Here is a 19,106-nt window from a genome sequence, read left to right as displayed (position 1 = left end):
AGGTAGTGAGTAGGTGCACAAAGAGCTGAATGGAGAGATGCTACGGTAAACACAGAAAAATGCATAAGCGAGACAGAGAAATACAATGATATGTTTACATAAGACATTCCTGTAAAAAAGCATGTCCACATTCTTTTTGTAATCTAATCACAAGAATCGACATAAGGCCGAGAAGATCAGTAAATTCCTCAGGGTCATAAGCTATTGCAGCTCTGACTCCAGGCTCCTCTGGGACTTGGTGGTTCCCTTGTCCTGCAGAATCTCCCTAAGAGAGTGATAGACACAACTGAGTCATAACCGAGAGCAATTCCCACCTCCACCACTCCGCCCTACAGGTGGAGTCACTTCTATTACATCATCATGAAGCAGACCTTGCCCTTTAATATCCAGAAGCTTCCCTAAAAAGATGCCTAAGCTTTCATGAATTCTGCATCCGAGGTTGGTGTATTGTTGGTAAAAAGCAGACGTGCCCTTACTGCAAAGAGAAGGTCGATTTGAAGAGGATGATCAATAACCTGTATCCTTTTTTATAAAGTTATGAAATATTATCTCAAATTTTTTTCTGGTGATGTATTCTTTAAACGTTCCTTATCTTCATTATAGGTACAGCAGAAAACGTTCTGTTCTCCCTAACCACCTTTTTCACAACAATTTTCTGGTTTCTTTTCTCCCCTGTGCCTACATTACCATTCTAGTTAGGAAGTTAAATGCCAAAAAAGATACATTGTACTCTTTATATTCCACATATTCCACTATTAGGGCTTTAGTGGAAATGTGATGGGACATTGCAAAAGATAGGTGAATATATGGAAGGATAAGATAGGTAGGTAGGTAGGTAGGTAGATAGACAGACAGACAGACAGACAGACAGACAGACAGATAGATAGATAGATAGATAGATAGGTAGATAGATATAGATATAGATAGGCAAACAGATAGAGAGATGATAGGTAACAGGTGGATGGGACGAGTGGGTGGGGAGACAAATAGATTAGAATTGAGGGCTTCCCTGGTGGCGCAGTGGTTGAGAGTCTGCCTGCCGATGCAGGGGACACGGGTTCGTGCCCCTGTCCAGGAGGGTCCCACGTGCCGCGGAGCGGCTGGGCCGGTGAGCCATGGCCGCTGAGCCTGCGCGTCCGGAGCCTGTGCTCCGCAACGGGAGAGGCCACAACAGTGAGAGGCACGCATACCGCAAAAAAAAAAAAAAAAAAAAAAAAAAAAAAAAAAAAAAAAAAGAATTGAAATTGTAAAGGCCCCAAATGTGAGCTAGAATAGAAAAGTATTTTGAAGGTGTACCAAATTGTCTTATTTCCAGACATGAGTAGGGGTTTTTCCCCCTGAATTTTGGCTTTTTTAATTCCTTGCTACAGCTCATCTTTTCTTAGGCTAACCTAAGTAATAATAATATTGAAAGGAGTGAAGACCTACTACAGATTTGCTCGACAAATGGCAGCAAAAGGATTTTTATAGACAGCAGGGATCCCCAACTGAATAAACCCAAATCTCCTTAAGGTCACAGGAAGGGAATGTCCCCACCCAGAGCTGACTACAAAGACTTAGCCCTCAACCCCTCACTGGCCCAAGACCATAGTGTATATGTTCCAGGGGCATAAATGGAACTAAAACATATCCCCCCTTAAGCAGAAGAGCACTGAAGGGATGGTTTCTGCCTGCCAAGTACTCGCTCTTCTCCTAAGTGACAGCCTTACTGTTCCTTCGGAGTTCCAGTCACCTGCATTCACAGTGCTAAAGGAGACCCCCACCCTGCTCCCTGCCCCGCCGACTCTTCAAACCCTAAGTGTTTAGTTTGAACCGGCAGCGCTGGCAGCAACGCCCCCATCTCTGGGGACTGCAAACCAAGGAAGGACTTGCAAGCAGGGCAGTGGAGGAGGCAGCGTGCGTGGGCCCCTGGATCTCGGAGCCACACGCCAACAACAGAGAGCATCCCCTGCGGCCACCAGCTCCCTTCCCAGACCTGGCCTTCCTCGCAGAGTCCGTGCGAGGCACGCACAGGCAAGGCTGAAGGCCTGTCATGTGCCTTCCTCTCCTCCACTCATGCTAACACGAGTCCAGAACAGCTTTTGGCTAATAACTTACTTACGAAACTGCAGTACATAAATCTTTGTTATAAAATTGGCGATATGATCATAAATGTCACCTTAACAATCATTTAAATAACAAAGGACAATTGGTTTCTCTGAGAGGAAGAAATGGTCTTGAGAGAAGAAACTTTTGAATACTACATGTACTCTTTTATTTTTCCCTATGAGATACAGAACTTTATTTCTGAATGTAACATCCTAACAACAATTGTCATTCTTCTAAGGCAGCTAAAGAAATACATGTACTCTTTATTGAGACTCAGTGTAAGATAAAAGCTACATGTGACAAATCTGCCTTTCTGTGTGGAACATTGCTAACAGAGATAGAAGGTATTAATTAAGTTCCCTTAGTACAATTTATCAAAGATACCAGGATAACATACGTATTATCTATGAACTAATGTTTTTCTTTGAGATATGCAATGAGTTCTCTCTGATGAGCTGAAGGCAGGAGAGCCCAGAGCTGTTTTTGCTCACTACAGTAGTTCCCATTATTCTTCGTTTTCCACTGTAACCATTCCCCCCTTTCCTCTTTTTTTTAGTAAGTGACCCTTGCCTTTTATTCTTGTTTGGGATTATGATATTTGGGGAATTTAACGTGGATGGATTCGATTTATTTTTGGAAATTGGGTGTAGTGTAAATAACAATGACTATTTCTGCTACATGGCTGTAGGTAGAGCAACCTACTTAACTGAGATTCATCTCGGAGCGCACACACTTTTTTTTTTTTTTAACATCTTTATTGGAGTATAACTGCTTTACAATGGTGTGTTACTTTCTGCTTTATAACAAAGTGAATCAGTTATACATATACATATATCCCTATATCTCTTCCCTCTTGCGTCTCCCTCCCTCCCACCTTCCCTATCCCACCCCTCTAGGTGGTTACAAAGCACCGAGCTGATCTCCCTGTGCTATGCGGCTGCTTCCCACCAGCTATCTATTTTACGTTTGGTAGGGTATATATGTCCATGCCACTCTCTCACTTTGTCCCAGCTTACCCTTCCCCCTCCCCATATCCTCAAGTCCATTCTCTAGTAGGTCTGCATCTTTATTCCCATCTTGCCCCTACGTTCTTCATGACCATTTTTTGGTTTGTTTTTTAGATTCCATATATATATGTTAGCATACAGTACTTGTTTTCCTCTTTCTAACTTACTTCACTCTGTATGACAGACTCTAGGTCCATCCACCTCACTACAAATAACTCAATTTCCTTTCCTTTTATGGAGGAGTAACATTCCATTGTATATATGTACCACATCTTCTTTATCCATTCACCTCTTGATGGACACTTAGGTTGCTTCAATATCTTGGCTATTGTAAATAGAGCTGCAATGAACATTGTGGTACATGACTCTTTTTGAATTATGGTTTTCTCAGGGTATATGCCCAGTAGTGGGATTGCTGGGTCGTGCAGTAGTTCTATTTTTAGTTTTCTAAGGAACCTCCATACTGTTCTCCATAGTGGCTGTATCAATTTACATTCCCACCAACAGTGCAAGAGGGTTCCCTTTTCTCCACAACCTCTCCAGCATTTCTTGTTTGTAGATTTTTTGATGATGGCCATTCTGACTGGTGTGCGGTGATACCTCATTGAAGTTTTGATTTGTATTTCTCGAATAATTAGTGATCTTGAGCATTCTTTCATGTGTTTGTTGGCAATCTGTACATCTTCTTTGGAGAAATGTCTATTTAGGTCTTCTGTCCATTTTTGGATTGGGTTGTTTGTTTTTTTGATATTGAGCTGCATGAGCTGCTTGTAAATTTTGAAGATTAATCCTTCATCAGTTGCTTCATTTGCAAATATTTTCTCCCATTCTGAGGGTTTTTTTTTTTTTTTTGTCTTGTTTATGGTTTCCTTTGCTGCGCCGAAGCTTTTAAGTTGCATTAGGTTCCATTTATTTATTTTTGTTTTCATTTCTCCAGGAGATGGGTCAAAAAGGATCTTGCTGTGATTTATGTCATAGAGTGTTCTACCTATGTTTTCCTCTAAGAGTTTGAAAGTGTCTGGCCTAACATTTCGGTCTTTAATCCATTTTGAGTTTATTTTTGTGTATGGTGTTAGGAAGTGTTCTAATTTCATTCTTTTACATGTAGCTGTCCAGTTTTCCAACATCGCTTATTGAATACGCTGTCTTTTCTCCATTGTATATTCTTGCTTCCTTTATGAAAGATAAGATGATCATATGTGCGTGGGTTTATCTCTGGGCCTTCTATCCTGTTCCATTGATCTATATTTTGGTTTTTGTGCCAGTACCATACTGTCTTGATTACTGTAGCTTTGTAGTATAGTCTGAAGTCCAAGAGCCTGATTCCTCCACCTCCGTTTTTCGTTCTCAAGATTTCTTTGGCTATTCAGGGTCTTTTGTGTTTCCATACAAATTGTGAAATTTTTTGTTCTCGTTCTGTGAAAAATGCCAGTGGGAATTTGATAGGGATTGCATTGAATCTGTAGATTGCTTTGGGTAGTATAGTCATTTTCACAATGTTGATTCTTCCAATCCAAGAACATGGTATGTCTCTCCATCTATTTGTATCATCTTTAATTTCTTTCATCAGTGTCTTATAGTTTTCTGCATACAGGTCTTTTGTCTCCTTAGGTAGGTTTATTCCTAGGTATTTTATACTTTTGTTGCAGTGGTAAATGGGAGTGTTTCCTTAAATTCTCTTTCAGATTTCTTATCATTAGTATATAAGAATGCAAGAGATTTCTGTGCATTAATTTTGTATCCTGCTACTTTACCAAATTCATTGTTTAGCGCTAGTAGTTTTCTGGTAGCATCTTTAGGATTCTCTATGTATAGTATCATGTCATCTGCAAACAGTGACAGCTTTACTTCTCCTTTTCAAATTTGGATTTCTTTTTCTTCTCTGATTGATGTGGCTAAAACTTCCAAAACTATGTTGAATAATAGTGGTGAGAGTGGGCAAACTTGTCTTGCTCCAGATCCTAGTGGAAATGGTTTCAGTTTTTCACCATTGAGGACGATATTGATAGTGGGTTTGTCATATGTGGCCTTTATTATGTTGAGGAAAGTTTCCTCTATGCCTACTTTCTGGAGGGTTTTTCAATCATAAATCGGTTTTGAATTTTGTCAAAAGCTTTCTCTGCATCTATTGAGATGATCATATGGCTTTTCTCCTGAAATTTGTTAATATTGTGTAGCACATTGATATTGAAGAATGCTTGCATTCCTGAGATAAACCCCACTTGATCATAATGTATGATCCTTTTAGTGTGCTGTTGGATTCTGTTTGCTAGTGTTTTGTTGAGGATTTTTGTAACTATTTTCATCAGTGATGTTGGCCTGTAGTTTTCTTTCTTTGTGACATCTTTGTCTGCTTTCGGTATCAGAGTGATAGTGGCCTCGTAGAATGAGTTTGGGAGTGTTCCTCCCTCTGCTATATTTTGGAAGAGTTTGATAAGGATAGGTGTTAGCTCTTCTCTAAGCGTTTGATAGAATTCGCCTGTGAAGCCATCTAGTCTGGGCTTTTGTTTGTTGGAAGATTTTTAATTTCAATTTCAGTGCTTGTGATTGGTCTGTTCATATTTTCTATTTCTTCCTGGTTCAGTCTCAGAAGGTTGTGCATTTCTAAGAATTTGTCTATTTCTTCCAGGTTATCCATTTTATTGGCATAGAGTTGCTTGTAGTAATCTCTCGTGATCCTTTGTATTTCTGCAGTGTCAGTTGTTACTTCTCCTTTTTCATTTCTAATTCTATTGATTTGACTCATCTCCCTTTTTTTCTTGATAAGTGTGGCTAATTGTTTATCAATTTTGTTTATCTTCTCAAAGAACCAGCTTTTAGTTTTATCAATCTTTGCTATCGTTTCCTTCATTTCTTTTTCATTTATTTCTGATCTGATCTTTATGATTTCTTTCCTTCTGCTAACTTTGGGGGTTTTTTGTTCTTCTTTCTCTAATTGCTTTAGGTTCAAGGTGAGGTTGTTTTTTTGAGATGTTTCGTGTTTCTTAGGTTGGCTTGTATAGCTATACACTTCCCTCTTAGAACTGCCTTTGCTGCATCCCATAGCTTTTGGGTCGTTTTGTTTTCATTGTCATTTGTTTCTAGGTATTTTTTGATTTCCTCTTTGATTTCTTCAGTGATCTCTTGGTTATTGAGTAGTGTGTTGTTTAGCCTCCATGTGTTTGTATTTCTTACAGATTTTTTCCTGTAATTGATATCTAGTCTCATACCACTGTGGTTGGAAAAGATACTTGATACAATTTCAATTTTCTTAAATTTACCAAGGCTTGACTTGTGACCCAACATATGACCTATCCTGGAGAATGTTCCATGAGCACTTGAGAAGAATGTGTATTCTGTTGTTTTTGGATGGAATGTCCTATAAATATCAATTAAGTCCATCTTATTTAATATATCATTTAAAGCTTGTGTTTCCTTTTTTATTTTCATTTTGGATGATATGTCCATTGGTGAAAGTGGGGTGTTAAAGTCCCCTACTATGATTGTGTTACTGTCGATTTCCCCTTTTATGGCTGTTAGTATTTGCCTTGTGTATTGAGGTGCTCCTATGTTGGGTGCATAAATATTTACAATTGTTATATCTTCTTCTTGGATCGATCCCTTGATCATTATGTAGTGTCCTTCTTTGTCTCTTCTAATAGTCTTTGTTTAAAGTCTATTTTGTCTGATATGAGAATTGCTATTCCAGCTTTCTTTTGCTTTCCATTTGCATGGAATATCTTTTTCCATCCCGTCACTTTCAGTCTGTATGTGTCCCTAGGTCTGTAGTGGGTCTCTTGTAGACAGCATATATAAGGGTCTTGTTTTTGTATCCATTCAGCCAGTCTGTGTCTTTTGGTGGGCGCATTTAAGCCATTTACATTTAAGGTAATTATCGATATGTATGTTCCTATTCCCATTTTCTTAATTGTTTTGGGTTTGTTATTGTAGGTCTTTTCCTTCTCTTGTGTTTCCTGCCTAGAGAAGTTCCTTTAGCATTTGTTGTAAAGCTAGTTTGGTGGTGCTGAATTCTCTTAGCTTTTGCTTGTCTGTAAATCGTTTAATTTCCATCAAATCTGAATGAGATCCTTGATGGTTAGAGTAATCTTGGTTGTAGGTTTTTCTCCTTCATCACTTTAAGTATGCTCTGCCACTCCCTTCTGGCTTGCAGAGTTTCTGCTGAAAAATCAGCTGTTAACCTTATGGGGGTTCCCTTATGTGTTATTGTTGTGTTTCCCTTTCTGTTTTTAATATTTCTTCTTTGTATTTAATTTTTGATAGTTTGATTAATATGTATCTTGGTGTGTTTCTCCTTGGATTTATCCTGTATGGGACTCTCTGTGCTTCCTGGACTTGATTAACTATTTCCTTTCCCATGTTAGGGAAGTTTTCAACTATAATCTCTTCAAATGTTTTCTCAGTCCCTTTGTTTTTCTCTTCTCCTCTGGGACCCCTATAAATCGAATGTTCCCTTGTTTAATGTTGTCCCAGAGTTCTCTGAGCCTGTCCTCAGTTCTTTTCATTCTTTTTTCTTTATTCTGCTCTGCAGTAGTTATTTCCACTATTTTATCTTCCAGGTCACTTATTCATTCTTCTGCCTCAGTTATTTTGCTATTGATCTCTTCTAGAGAATTTTTAATTTCATTTATTGTGTTGTTCATCTCTATTTGTTTGCTCTTTGGTTCTTCTAGGTCGTTGTTAAATGTTTCTTGTATTTCCAAGATTTTGGATCATCTTTACTATTCTATTTCCAAGATTTTGGATCATCTTTACTATAATTATTCTGAATTCTTTTTCAGGTAGACTGCCTATTTCCTCTTCATTTGTTAGGTCTGGTGGGGTTTTGCCTTGCTCCTTCATCTGCTGTGTCGTTCTCTGTCTTCTCATTTTGCTGAACTTACTGTGTTTGGGGTCTCCTTTTCACAGGCTGCAGGTTCGTATTTTCCATTGTTTTTGGTGTCTGTCCCCAGTGGCTAAGGTTGGTTCAGTGGGTTGTGTAGGCTTCCTGATGGAGGGGACTAGTGCCTGTGTTCTGGTGGATGAGGCTGGATCTTGTCTTTCTGGTGTTCAGGTCCACATCTGGTGGTGCATTTTGTGGTGTCTGTGGCCTTATTATGATTTTAGGCAGCCTATGTGCTAATGGATGGGGTTGTGTTCCTATCTTCTAGTAGTTTGGCAAAGGGTGTCCAGTACTGGAGCTTGCTGGTCATTGAGTGGAGCTGGGTCTTGGCATTGAGATGGAGATCTCTGGGAGATTTTTGCCATTTGATATTACATGGAGCTGGGAGGTCTCTTGTGGACCAGTGTCCTGAACTTGGCTCTGCCACCTGAGAGGCACAGCCCTGATGCCTGGCTGGAGCACCAAGAGCCTGTCATCCATATGGCTCAGAATAAAAGTGAGAAAAAAAGAAAAAAGAAGATAAAAAAAATAAAGTTATTAAAATAAAAAATATTATTAAGAAAAAAATTTTTAAGCAAAAAAAAAAAGAAAGAAAAAACGGACAGGCAGAACCCTAGGACAAATGGTAAAAGCAAAGCTATACAGACAAAATCACACACAGAAGCATACACATACTCACTCACAGAAAGAGATAAAGGGGAAAAAATATATTTGTCGTTGCTCCCAAAGTCCACCTACACAATTTGGGATGATTCGTTGTCTATTCAGGTATTCCACAGACGCAGAGTACATCAAATTGATTGTGGAGATTTAATCCACTGCTCCTGAGGCTGCTGAGAGAGATTTCCCTTTCTCTTCTTTGTTCGCACAGCTCCTGGGGTTCAGCTTTGGATTTGGACCCGCCTCTTGGTGTAGGTTGTGTGAGAACATCTGTTCTTCGCTCAGACAGGACGGGGTTAAAGGAGCAGCTGATTCAGGGGCTGTGGCTCACTAAGGCGGGGGTGGGGGGGGGGTGGGGGGGGTGGGAGGAGGGTACGGAATGCAGGGCTAGCCTGCGGCAGCAGAGCCCAACATGATGTTGCAACAGCCTGAGGCGCGCCGTGCATCCTCCCAGGGAAGTTGTCCCTGGATCACGGGACCCTGGAAGTGGTGGGCTGCACAGGCTCCCAGGACGGGAGGTGTGGATACTGACCAGCTACACAGGCTTCTTGGTAGCTTAGCGTCCCATGCCCGTCTCTGGGGTCCGCGCTGATAGCCACGGCTCGCGCCCGCCTCTGGAGCTCCTTTAAGCAGTGCTCTTAATCCCCTCTCCTCGCGCACCAGGAAACAAAGAGGCAAGAAAAAGTCTCTTGCCTCTTCTGCAGCTCCAGAGTTTTTCCCGGACTCCCTCCTGGCTAGCTGTGGCGGACTAGCCCCCTTCAGGCTGTGTTCACACAGCCAAACCCAGTTCTCTCCCAGTAATCCGACCTCCGAAGCCCGAGCCTCAGCTCCCAGCCCCCACCCGTCCCAGTGGGTGAGCAGACAAGCCTCTCGGGCTGGTGAGTGCTGGTCGGCACCAATCCTCTGTGCGGGAATCTCTCCACTTTGCCCTCTGCACCCCCGTTGCTGCGCTGTCCTCCGTGGCTCTGAAGCTTCCCCTCCACCACCCGCAGTCTCCACCCACGAAGGAGCTTCCTAGTGTGTGGACACCTTTCCTCCTTCACAGCTCCCTCCCACTGGTGCAGGTCCCGTCCCTATTCTTTGTCTCTGTTTTTTCTTTTGCCCTACCCAAGTACATGGGGAGCTTCTTGCCTTCTGGGAGGTCTGAGGTCTTCTGCCAGCGTTCTGTAGGTGTTCTGTAGGAGTTGCTCCACATGTAGACGTATTTCTGATGTATTTGTGGGGAGGAAGGTGATCTCTACGTCTTACTCTTCCACCGTCTTGAAGCTCCTCAAAACATATTTCTCTAAAACTCTGAAGCAATTCTTTTGTTGCCCAGATTATGTAAATAATTTGCTAGGCAAAGTTCCAGTGGTATTAACACCTGCTTCTTCCGATGTGTACCTAGTAGTAAATCTTGTTTTGTAATTTGGAGGCATGTGTTAAGGCCAACAAGCAACAAAATTTCGCCTGCCCCACCGGCTGCGGTGGGGGACGGGGGTCAGAGGGCCTAGAGAATTTTTAATTTCATTGAGGCTGGATCTTTCTGGTGGGCAGTTCCATGTCTGGTGGTGTGTTTTGGGGTGTCTGTGACCTTATTATGATTTTAGGCAGCCTCTCTGCTAATGAGTGGGGTTGTGTTTCTGTCTTGCTAATTGTGTGGCATAGGGTGTCCAGCACCATAGTGCTGGTCGTTAAGTGAAGCTGGGTGCTGGTGTTGAGATGGAGATCTCTGGGAGATTTTCTCCGTTTGATATTATGTGGAGCTGGTAGGTCTCTTGTGGACGAATGTCCTGAACTTGGCTCTGCCACCTGAGAGGCACAGCCCTGATGCCTGGGTGGAGCACCAAGAGCCTGTCATCCACATGGCTCAGAATAAAAGGGAGAAAAAGAAAGAAGATAAAAGGAAATTAAATTTAAGTTATTAAAATAAAAATTATTTTAAAAAAAATTTAAGTAATAAAAAAGAAAGAAGAGAGCAACCAAACCAAAAAACAAATCTACCAATGATAAGTGCTAAAACTATACTAAAAAAAAAAAAAAAAAAAAAAAAAAGACGGACAGACCGAACCCTAGGACAAATGGTAAAAGCAAAGCTATACAAATTCACACACAGAAGCATACACATGCACACTCACAAAAAGAGCAAAAGGGAAAATATATGTATATCGTTGCTCCCAAAGGCCACCTCCTCAATTTGGGATGATTCGTTGTCTATTCAGGTATTCCACTGATGCAGGGTACATCGAGTTGATTGTGGAGATTTAATCCACTGCTCCTGAGGCTGCTGGGAGGGATTTCCCTTTCTCTGTTCACACAGCTCCTGGGGTTCAGCTTTGGATTTGGACCCGCCTCTGTGTGTAGGTCGCCTGAGGGCGTCTGTTCTTTGTTCAGACAGGATGGGGTTAAGGGAGCAGCTGATTCAGGGGCTCTGGCTCACTCAGTCCGGGGGGATGGAGGGGTACGGATGCGGGGCAACCCTGCGGCAGCAGAGCCCAGCATGATGTGGCAACAGCCTGAGGCGCGCCGTGCGTCCTCCCGGGGAAGTTGTCCCTGGATCCCGGGACCCTGGCAGTGGCGTGCTGCACAGGCTTCCGGGAGGGGAGGTGTGGAGAGTGACCTGTACTCGCACAGAGACTTCTTGGTGGCGGCAGCAGCAGCCTTAGCGTCTCATGCCCATCTCTGGGGTCCTCGCTGATAGCCGCGGCTCACGCCCGTCTCTGGAGCTCCCTTAAGCGGAGCTCTTAATCCCCTCTCCTCGCGCACCAAGAAACAAAGAGGAAAGAAAAAGTCTCTTGCCTCTTCCGCAGCTCCAGACTTTTTCCCGGACTCCCTCCCGGCTAGCCATGGTGCACTAGCCCCTTCAGGCTGTGTTCACGCCGCCAACCCCACTGACCTCCGAAGCCCGAGCCTCAGCACGCAGCCCCGCCCGCCCCGGCGGGTGAGCAGACAAGCCTCTCGGGCTGGTGAGTGCCGGTCGGCACCGATCCTCTGTGCGGGAATCTTCCTGCTTTGCCCTCCGCACCCCTGTTGCTGCGCTCTCCTCCACGGCTGCGAAGCTCCCCCCTCCGCCTCCCGCAGTCTCCGCCCGCGAAGGGTCTCCTGTGGAGACCTTTCCTCCTTCACAGCTCCCTCCCACTGGTGCAGGTTCCGTCCCTATCCTTTTGTCTCTGCTTTTTCTTTTTTCTTTTGCCCTACCCAGCTACATGGGGAGTTTCTTGCCTTTTGGGAGGTCTGAGGTCTTCTGCCAGCATTCAGTAGGTGTTCTGTAAGAGTTGTTCCACATGTATATCTATTTCTGATGTATGTGTGGGGAGAAGGTGATCTCCACATCTTACTCTTCCGCCATCTTGAAGCTCCTCCACACACACTTTTTATATGGACAAATCCTGGACTGGTTATCTGGTGGCCTGGCAACCCGTGGTGATAGGAATCTTCCAAGGCATTAATTATTCACTAGGTCTGGAATAGCATGGTACACCTACCCCAGAAGCAATGTATTGCATGTTGAAATATTTTCTAATCCTTAATCCTACATTTAATATTGACATTCTTTTCTAATTTTTTATTATTATTATTATTTTTTGCGATACGTGGGCCTCTCACTGCTGTGGCCTCTCCCGTTGCGGAGCAACAGGCCCCGGACGCGCAGGCTCAGTGGCCATGGCTCACGGGCCCAGCCGCTCCGCGGCATGTGGGATCTTCCCGGACCGGGGCACGAACCCGTGCCCCCTGCATCAGCAGGAGGACTCTCAACCACTGCGCCACCAGGGAAGCCCTTCTTTTCTAATTTTAGAGATGACCCCAAGAATTTAGAGAACTGAATAACAACTGGCACTTTGTCTTGTGTAAAGAATTTAAAGAGAAGCTGAGCAATGGAATAAACAAATAAAGCGTGCTTTGCATCCTTCCAATTACAATCGTTTTCTAATCATCGCATCTGACACATTTGGTACAACCCACTGTGGACATCCCACCTCTACTTTGGCTTACAGTGATCTCATCTGAGGCGTGTTTCAGAGGTTTGCAAAGTACTCCTCACGTACAACGTTGAGTTACAACAAGTACCTTCTTATCAGTTCAACATCTCCAAAGAAGTAGGCAGAGTTGTTAAATCTATGGTTTTAGAACAGAGTCTTTTGTGTTCTTTGTGCTTGTTACCACGTGGCAGCTTTGGCACCACAGAGCCCTTCTGTGCAGAGAGCACTCCTGAAGCCTCTAGCACCAGTGTGTTGCAGTCCACTCAATGGGCCAGAGCTATGCTGGGTTTCCTGGGGCTGCCCCATGCACTCAGCTCACCCAAGGGCTGCACTAAAGGGAAGAGAAGCACTCTCTTCTTCTGTGCCACTCTGTTCACACACACACACACACACACACACACACACACACACACAGTCAATCCATGGCCATACTCTGCTTTTATTTTCTTCACAGCATTTCCTGAAATCATATCATAGACTCATTTGTTTACTGTTTGTCTTCACCTCCATGAAGACTGGGAATTTTATCTGTTTTGTTCCCTACTATCTCTCCAGCACTTGGAGCAGTACCTGGCACATAACAGGCACTCAATAAATATTTGCTGACCAAATGAATTAATCCAGCAAGAAAGAAAAAATTAACAGAATTGGGAAGACCAGTCAAACAAATTAACCCAAGAATATGTTGAACTCCCCAAAATTAATTCATTTTAAATTACTGGTCATTTGTTAAACAGCCAACACTGTCTACATCACACCAGACATCTATTCTGCAATACGTGAAGACATTACACTTGTATGAAGTAGAAAAGAAACAAATCTATTGTCGGAAACATTGGCGACGCATTGCAGCAACTTGGATGGATCTAGAAGTTATCATACTAAGTGAAGTCAGTCAGAAACAGAAAGACAAATACCACATGATATCACTTATATGTGGAATCTAAAATATGACACAAATGAACTTATCTATGAAACAGAAACAGACTCGCAGACATAGAGAACTGACTTGTGGTTACCAGCGGGGAGGGGGAGTGGGGTCAGGTTGGATTGGAAGTTTGGGTGAGCAGATGCAAACTATTATATATAGAATGGATAAACAACAAGGTCCTACTGTATAGCACAGGGAACTATATTCAATATCCTGTGATAAACCATAATGGAAAAGAATATGAAAAAGAATGTATGTATGTATAACTGAGTCACTTTGCTGTACAGCAGGAATTAACTCAACATTGTAAATCAACTATACTTCAATAAATGTTTTAAAAATATCAGCAACGCACTTAATGCTATACAAAATTCCATTGTAGTTGTAATGACAATAACTCACATTAAGATTTTTCTGGTTGGTAATATTCCTTCTTGAAACTGCTCAGTGCTTCAGTATTACAGCTGGCTCATCATCCAGATTATTAGAAGATTTAACTCTGCTTTATTTCTCTACTCAGCAAACATTTCAACAATTCAATATTTATTACGTACCAGGCATGTGCAAGGATTAAAGAGATAAATCAAGATTTTTGAACTTACAGGCTACAGACAAATAAAAGACCTCACAACTGGATAAAGCACCAACTAAAAATTAGTTTGTCTTTTGTAGCAGAGCCCTTAAATGCACCTCTGATGTATTTGCCATCTGCCTTTTATGGAGAGCAGAGTGAAGACCCTTTAGGACTCTGGGCAAGTAAACCAGCATGTGTCTTCATGGAATTCTGAATGACCCTCAGAGTTCAGAAATGTTAGATAATTACTAAACAATATCAGAAAAAAATAAAGATGCTATTTCCTTTACACAGTTTAGGCATTTAAAATCTAATCTCAGGGGCTTCCCTGGTGGCGCAGTGGTTAAGAATCCGCTTGCCAATGCGGGGACACAGGTTCGAGCCCTGGTCCGGGAAGATCCCGCATGCCGCGGAGCAACTAAGCCCATGCGCCACAACTACTGAGCCTGTGCTCTAGAGCCTGTGAGCCACAACTACTGAGCTCACGCAACACGACTACTGAAGCCCACGAGCCTAGAGCCTGTGCTCCACAAAAAGAAGCCACTGCAATGAGAAGCCCATGCACCACAGTAAAGAGTAGCCCCTGCTTGCCACAACTAGAGAAAGCCCGTGCACAGCAATGAAGACCCAACGCAGCCAAAAAATAAATTAATTTTAAATAAATAAATTAATTAAATCTAGTCTCAGTTTTGTGAAGTAATATGTATATACTACTCAGTTACCAGTGGTTATCTCAAGGTAAAGGGATAAGAGCTGATTCTTAATTTATTTTATATGCTTTTGTTTCTTGTTCAAATTTTCTACAGTTTAACATTTGCAATGAGAAAAATAGATTATTTTTAAAATATTATTTTAAATCTATCAATTAACTATGAAGCTTTTCTATTGCTGTTTAAATTATTGAAATTAAATCTACAGGTCAAGTCCACGTTAAATTTGTCTGGTTCTCATGACAATTAACATTGTGCTTAATGTAGGAAGGAAATAGAGGACTAAAGCAAAAAGTCCATTTTGTGTTTGGTTTCTGTGGCATCTCAAGTCTCCTTCTCCTGAACTTGTCTATTTTTTTCTTAGGCTGGGTACTCCATTACACTCTCCCAGGAGTTTGTGTGAGATAGAAGAACCCACTGTTTGGGTTTCCCAAGGACTTAAGCCTGTCCTGCACTTAATGAACTTATTTCTTTGGGATAACTTTCTGCAAACGACAGAAAATATACCCTAGATCCCTGCTAGTACTCATAACACAAAAACATTCATTTACAAACCATAATATATAAGACGACTTCCTTCTTGGAAAATAATAATAATAGCTAACACCTACCACAGGCACCTGTCACCCTGTGCGAGTACCCCATGGTACCCATTCTCATAGGGTTGGTCCTCATCCAGGGGCACATGCCAGTGCTTTACTGATATTACTGCACCTTGACATCTACATCAGACCCTACGATGTATTTATTATTATCCCTATCTTAAGGACAGGAAAATATTTGGGATCAGATTGAGTTGCCCAAAGATACATGCATACTAACCCAGGTCCTTCTGATTCCAGACCCCAACTAACCACACAGACCCAGTTCTGGCTGAGGACTGAGCAAGGTCACTTCCTTTCACATGTGGTTCCCAGCTTAAGGAGTGAGTTGGATGAAGTCCATAAATAGCTCCTCACTTTTAAATTTAATGTATTCACTTAATGTCTTATTATCTAGATTCTAAAAATTAACATATGGAAGTAGTATCTATCTTTTAAATTATTGTGTATCAAATATTTCTGAGTCATTGTGAAGAACCTCTAGGTCTATACTTGCTTAAAAATCTATTTAGCTCATACGTACATTCATAATGTTTCAAAAGAGAAAAAATCAGAAACAAGACTTTTCAAAGAAGGAAAAAGCAACATGATGCAAGGGAAGCCGACTAGAAGATGGGGCTGAAAGCAGAGTAACAAGACACTAATTAGAACTTCACACGTAGTTAAAGGCTGAAGATCTGAGTCAGGGATATAGGGGGATTCTTTCAAATCCTTCAAAACTGAGTATATATTTCATTCGTTTCATTTTCATAGAAATACATAATTTACTGCATCTTGGGTTATATACCCTCTCTCAAGTAATTATGGCTGGAGAAACTTATCAAATAGCGAGAAAGACAGATCCAGTTCATATGAAAATATACCTTCTAGGGTTTTTTGTATCCTGTGAAGCTTAATGAGGACACACAGCACTTTTTTTCTAAGAACAGCAATAACATTTTGCCTTGCTGCTCTTGAGAGCAGTCAGGCACAGAAGGGACAGGTGCGGGGATGGAGAACGACCTCTACAGACGTGCGTGAGTCTCCTGGCAGAAAGCTGACGGACACAGTCATTTGAAATCTTCTGCTCATTTCTGCTGTTTCCTAATGAACTAAGTCAATTGGTACAGATAATTCAGATATCAATAATGCAGTGAGATCATGATTATCTCATAGGATAAAGAAAAGCCCAGAACTATGTTTTTCCAATCTGGTAGCAGCTTTTGAACAGTTTTAGTTGTTTCAGTAAGCAAGTCCTCATTCATATAGTTTACATATAATTGGGTCAGAATGGACTTAGTTATAACTAGTGATAGAAAGACCACCACCAGACCAAGACTGACCCTTAATGAAGGATCCTAGGACTTTATTGCAGCTCTCAAATTTACCCAAAACCCTTCCTGCTGCGTCTCATCAGCGGGCCACTCCAAGTAGGTCTTGGTGTTCATGATCTTCCGCAGCTTACAAAAACGCTGGGGGATGGCCTTTTTCTCAATGGGCTCCAGCAGAATGAGAATGGCAGCATCGTCGTTCTCATCAAAGAGACGAAAATGGGAGAAGTCCAGCTCGTACTTGCACCACTCACTCTTCACAAAGTTCTCAGAAAGCACAAAGATGGTTTTGTGGCTCTTTTCAATGGAGTCAATGATATTGTCGATAATCCACTTGCCAGGAATGAAGTCCCGCTTGTGAAGACACAACTTAAAGGGAGGTCTGAAGTGCTCCAGCTCCTGGACCATGAGGTTCTCCACCCAGTAGGAATCCCGTTCACTGTAGGACACAAAGGCGTCATAGCAGATGTCCCTGCGGGGAGCCTTCCTGGGCTTCCTCTTGGCCTGGAGCCAGGCCCACATCATCTTCATGTACCACAGTCCGTGGAAACGGTGGCACAGAACTCCCACGAGCAGGAACGACAGGAAAAGGGCACAGCACACGGCAGACACCACAGCTGCCCTGTGGCATTCAGAAGGCGAGAGCCGGGTGTCCCGAACCCGCTGGCCCCGCACGGAGGATGGAGAGTCACACACGTATTCTTCTGGCCAGTCGATCAGGACCTGGGCCAGGGCCTGCTGCCCCTGTGTGAAAGACAGGAAGTCACAGGAGCAAACGAAACTGTTGCCACCAGCTTCCAAAGTCTTCAGTTTTTGAAAAGAATCAAGTTGCTCCTTAGAGAAAGTAGTTATTATATTTCTGCTGATTCTCATAACTAATAACACAGGTAAAAAGGAGGCATCTGGTAGAGTCTTCAACTTATTTCTGGAAATATAAAGTTCTTTGAGTTTTGGCAAAATCAAAGAAAATGAATCGAGATTGTTATTGCTAATATCTAAAATTTCCAGTGTCTGGGGAATGCAACGGGTTAAACTTTGTATTCTTGTGCTGGATAAGTTCAAATATTTCATTTTTCCTGGCCACTGACAAGTTTCAGGCATTGAATGAAAATTATTCTTACTGATATCAAGGTTAGTCAGGTTTTTCAGAGTAAGCAAAATTTCTCCAGTTTTTTCTAATGATTTCAAACGATTCTGCCTTAAAACTAAGGTTTTTAGGAAGGGCCAGGCATGCTCACAGGCTGAGTTTTTCAAGGTTTCTTCAGACATTAAGTTTTCACTGAGATCCAAATATTCTAATGATTTTAAATGTTGTGAAAGTAAACAGGGAACCAGAAAAACCTTACTGTTTTCTATTGTGATTCTTTTAACTTTTCCTGTGAGTGAATATATATTACTCAGATCACGAAATAAGAAAAACTGTGGGATATGCAACTTCCGTATTGTTAATGTCTCCACGTCACGTAGGCGTTTCATTGTCTCCAGAGTCAATGTCCTAAAATCACCAACTCCATCATGGGTACAGTCATCAAACTCTACTTCTAAGCCTCCAGAAGCATAATTAAACAGTTTCACAACTTCAGTAAAACTTTCGTCAGTGATTTGCACATTTCTAAATGTAAACTTTTTAATCGATGTATTCGTTTCACTGATGGATACTTTTGAAAAATGAAAAGTGTTCAAATTAGTATCTCTCAGTTCTAAATGTTCTAAGGAACTTAAAATATCTACAAAAATCTCCAACAGTAAAACAGGCTGCTTCAGATGAAGAATCAGATGGCTGACGTTCCGGATCGACTTTAAACTCTTCGGCGCATATGTCTGCAGATTTGGAGCATTAATCTCAAGTTTCTCAAGAAGAGTTAGCCCAGCGAAATCCTTTTCCTGAATCTCAGTGAAGCTGTTACTATTTCCTACTTTCAGGATTCGCAGATTTGGGAGATGAGAAAAAAGAGATCTTTCCCCGAGTGTTTTGTATAAATTTCCCAGTAAGTTTAAGAATTTCAAGGCAGAAAGGGATCTGAACCAGGAGGATGAGAGGTAAGATAAACGATTATAGGATAAGTCCAAATATTCAAGACTCCTCAGCGAAAAAAAAGAATCTTCCTCCACCATGTGAATTTCATTGGCCCCCAGCCTCAGAGTCCTGAGGTTCACACACCTCCGCAGGTCGCTGTTGCTGACATAGGTGATCTCGTTGCTGGACAGGTCAAGGCTTTTCACAGCTGCCGTGAGCCCTGAGGGGATGGAGTTTAAAGATCTGGAGCGGCCATCGCAGACACCAGTGGGGTCACAAGACAGAGAAGAAGCCTGATCAGAGGCTCCCTCCTTGGGGAGGCTGATTACAGACCCCAAGACCCACACTGTCCACAAAGCAGGTGGCATT

At 42.2% G+C, this 19,106-nt stretch overlaps 2 protein-coding genes across 2 annotated transcripts in view; one reads left to right on the top strand and one right to left on the bottom strand.

Annotated features, from left to right (window-relative positions):
* The window catches only part of RNF175 (ring finger protein 175), a 76,906-nt gene extending 64,822 nt beyond the window's left edge, over window positions 1-12,084 (top strand). Inside the window, 4 exon segments of the mRNA XM_060011913.1 lie at window positions 416-517; window positions 8,356-8,362; window positions 11,970-12,010; window positions 12,012-12,084. Of these exon segments, the coding sequence (XP_059867896.1) occupies window positions 416-517; window positions 8,356-8,362; window positions 11,970-12,010; window positions 12,012-12,084 (223 nt within the window).
* A 948-nt stretch (window positions 12,085-13,032) lies between these two features.
* Window positions 13,033-19,106, bottom strand: TLR2 (toll like receptor 2). Its single transcript, XM_060012171.1, has one exon. It carries the CDS (start codon window positions 19,103-19,105, stop codon window positions 16,748-16,750), a length of 2,358 nt encoding a protein of 785 aa, XP_059868154.1. The 5' UTR covers window position 19,106; the 3' UTR covers window positions 13,033-16,747.

This window comes from Delphinus delphis, chromosome 5 (genome assembly GCF_949987515.2).
Source record: "Delphinus delphis chromosome 5, mDelDel1.2, whole genome shotgun sequence".
Lineage (NCBI taxonomy): Eukaryota > Metazoa > Chordata > Mammalia > Artiodactyla > Delphinidae > Delphinus > Delphinus delphis.
This window is presented reverse-complemented; position numbering and strand designations above follow the sequence as displayed.

Excerpts from the sequence above, each read along its gene's own strand:
- TLR2 (XM_060012171.1), bottom strand. The coding sequence starts at position 19,105 with ATGCCACCTGCTTTGTGGACAGTGTGGGTCTTGGGGTCTGTAATCAGC.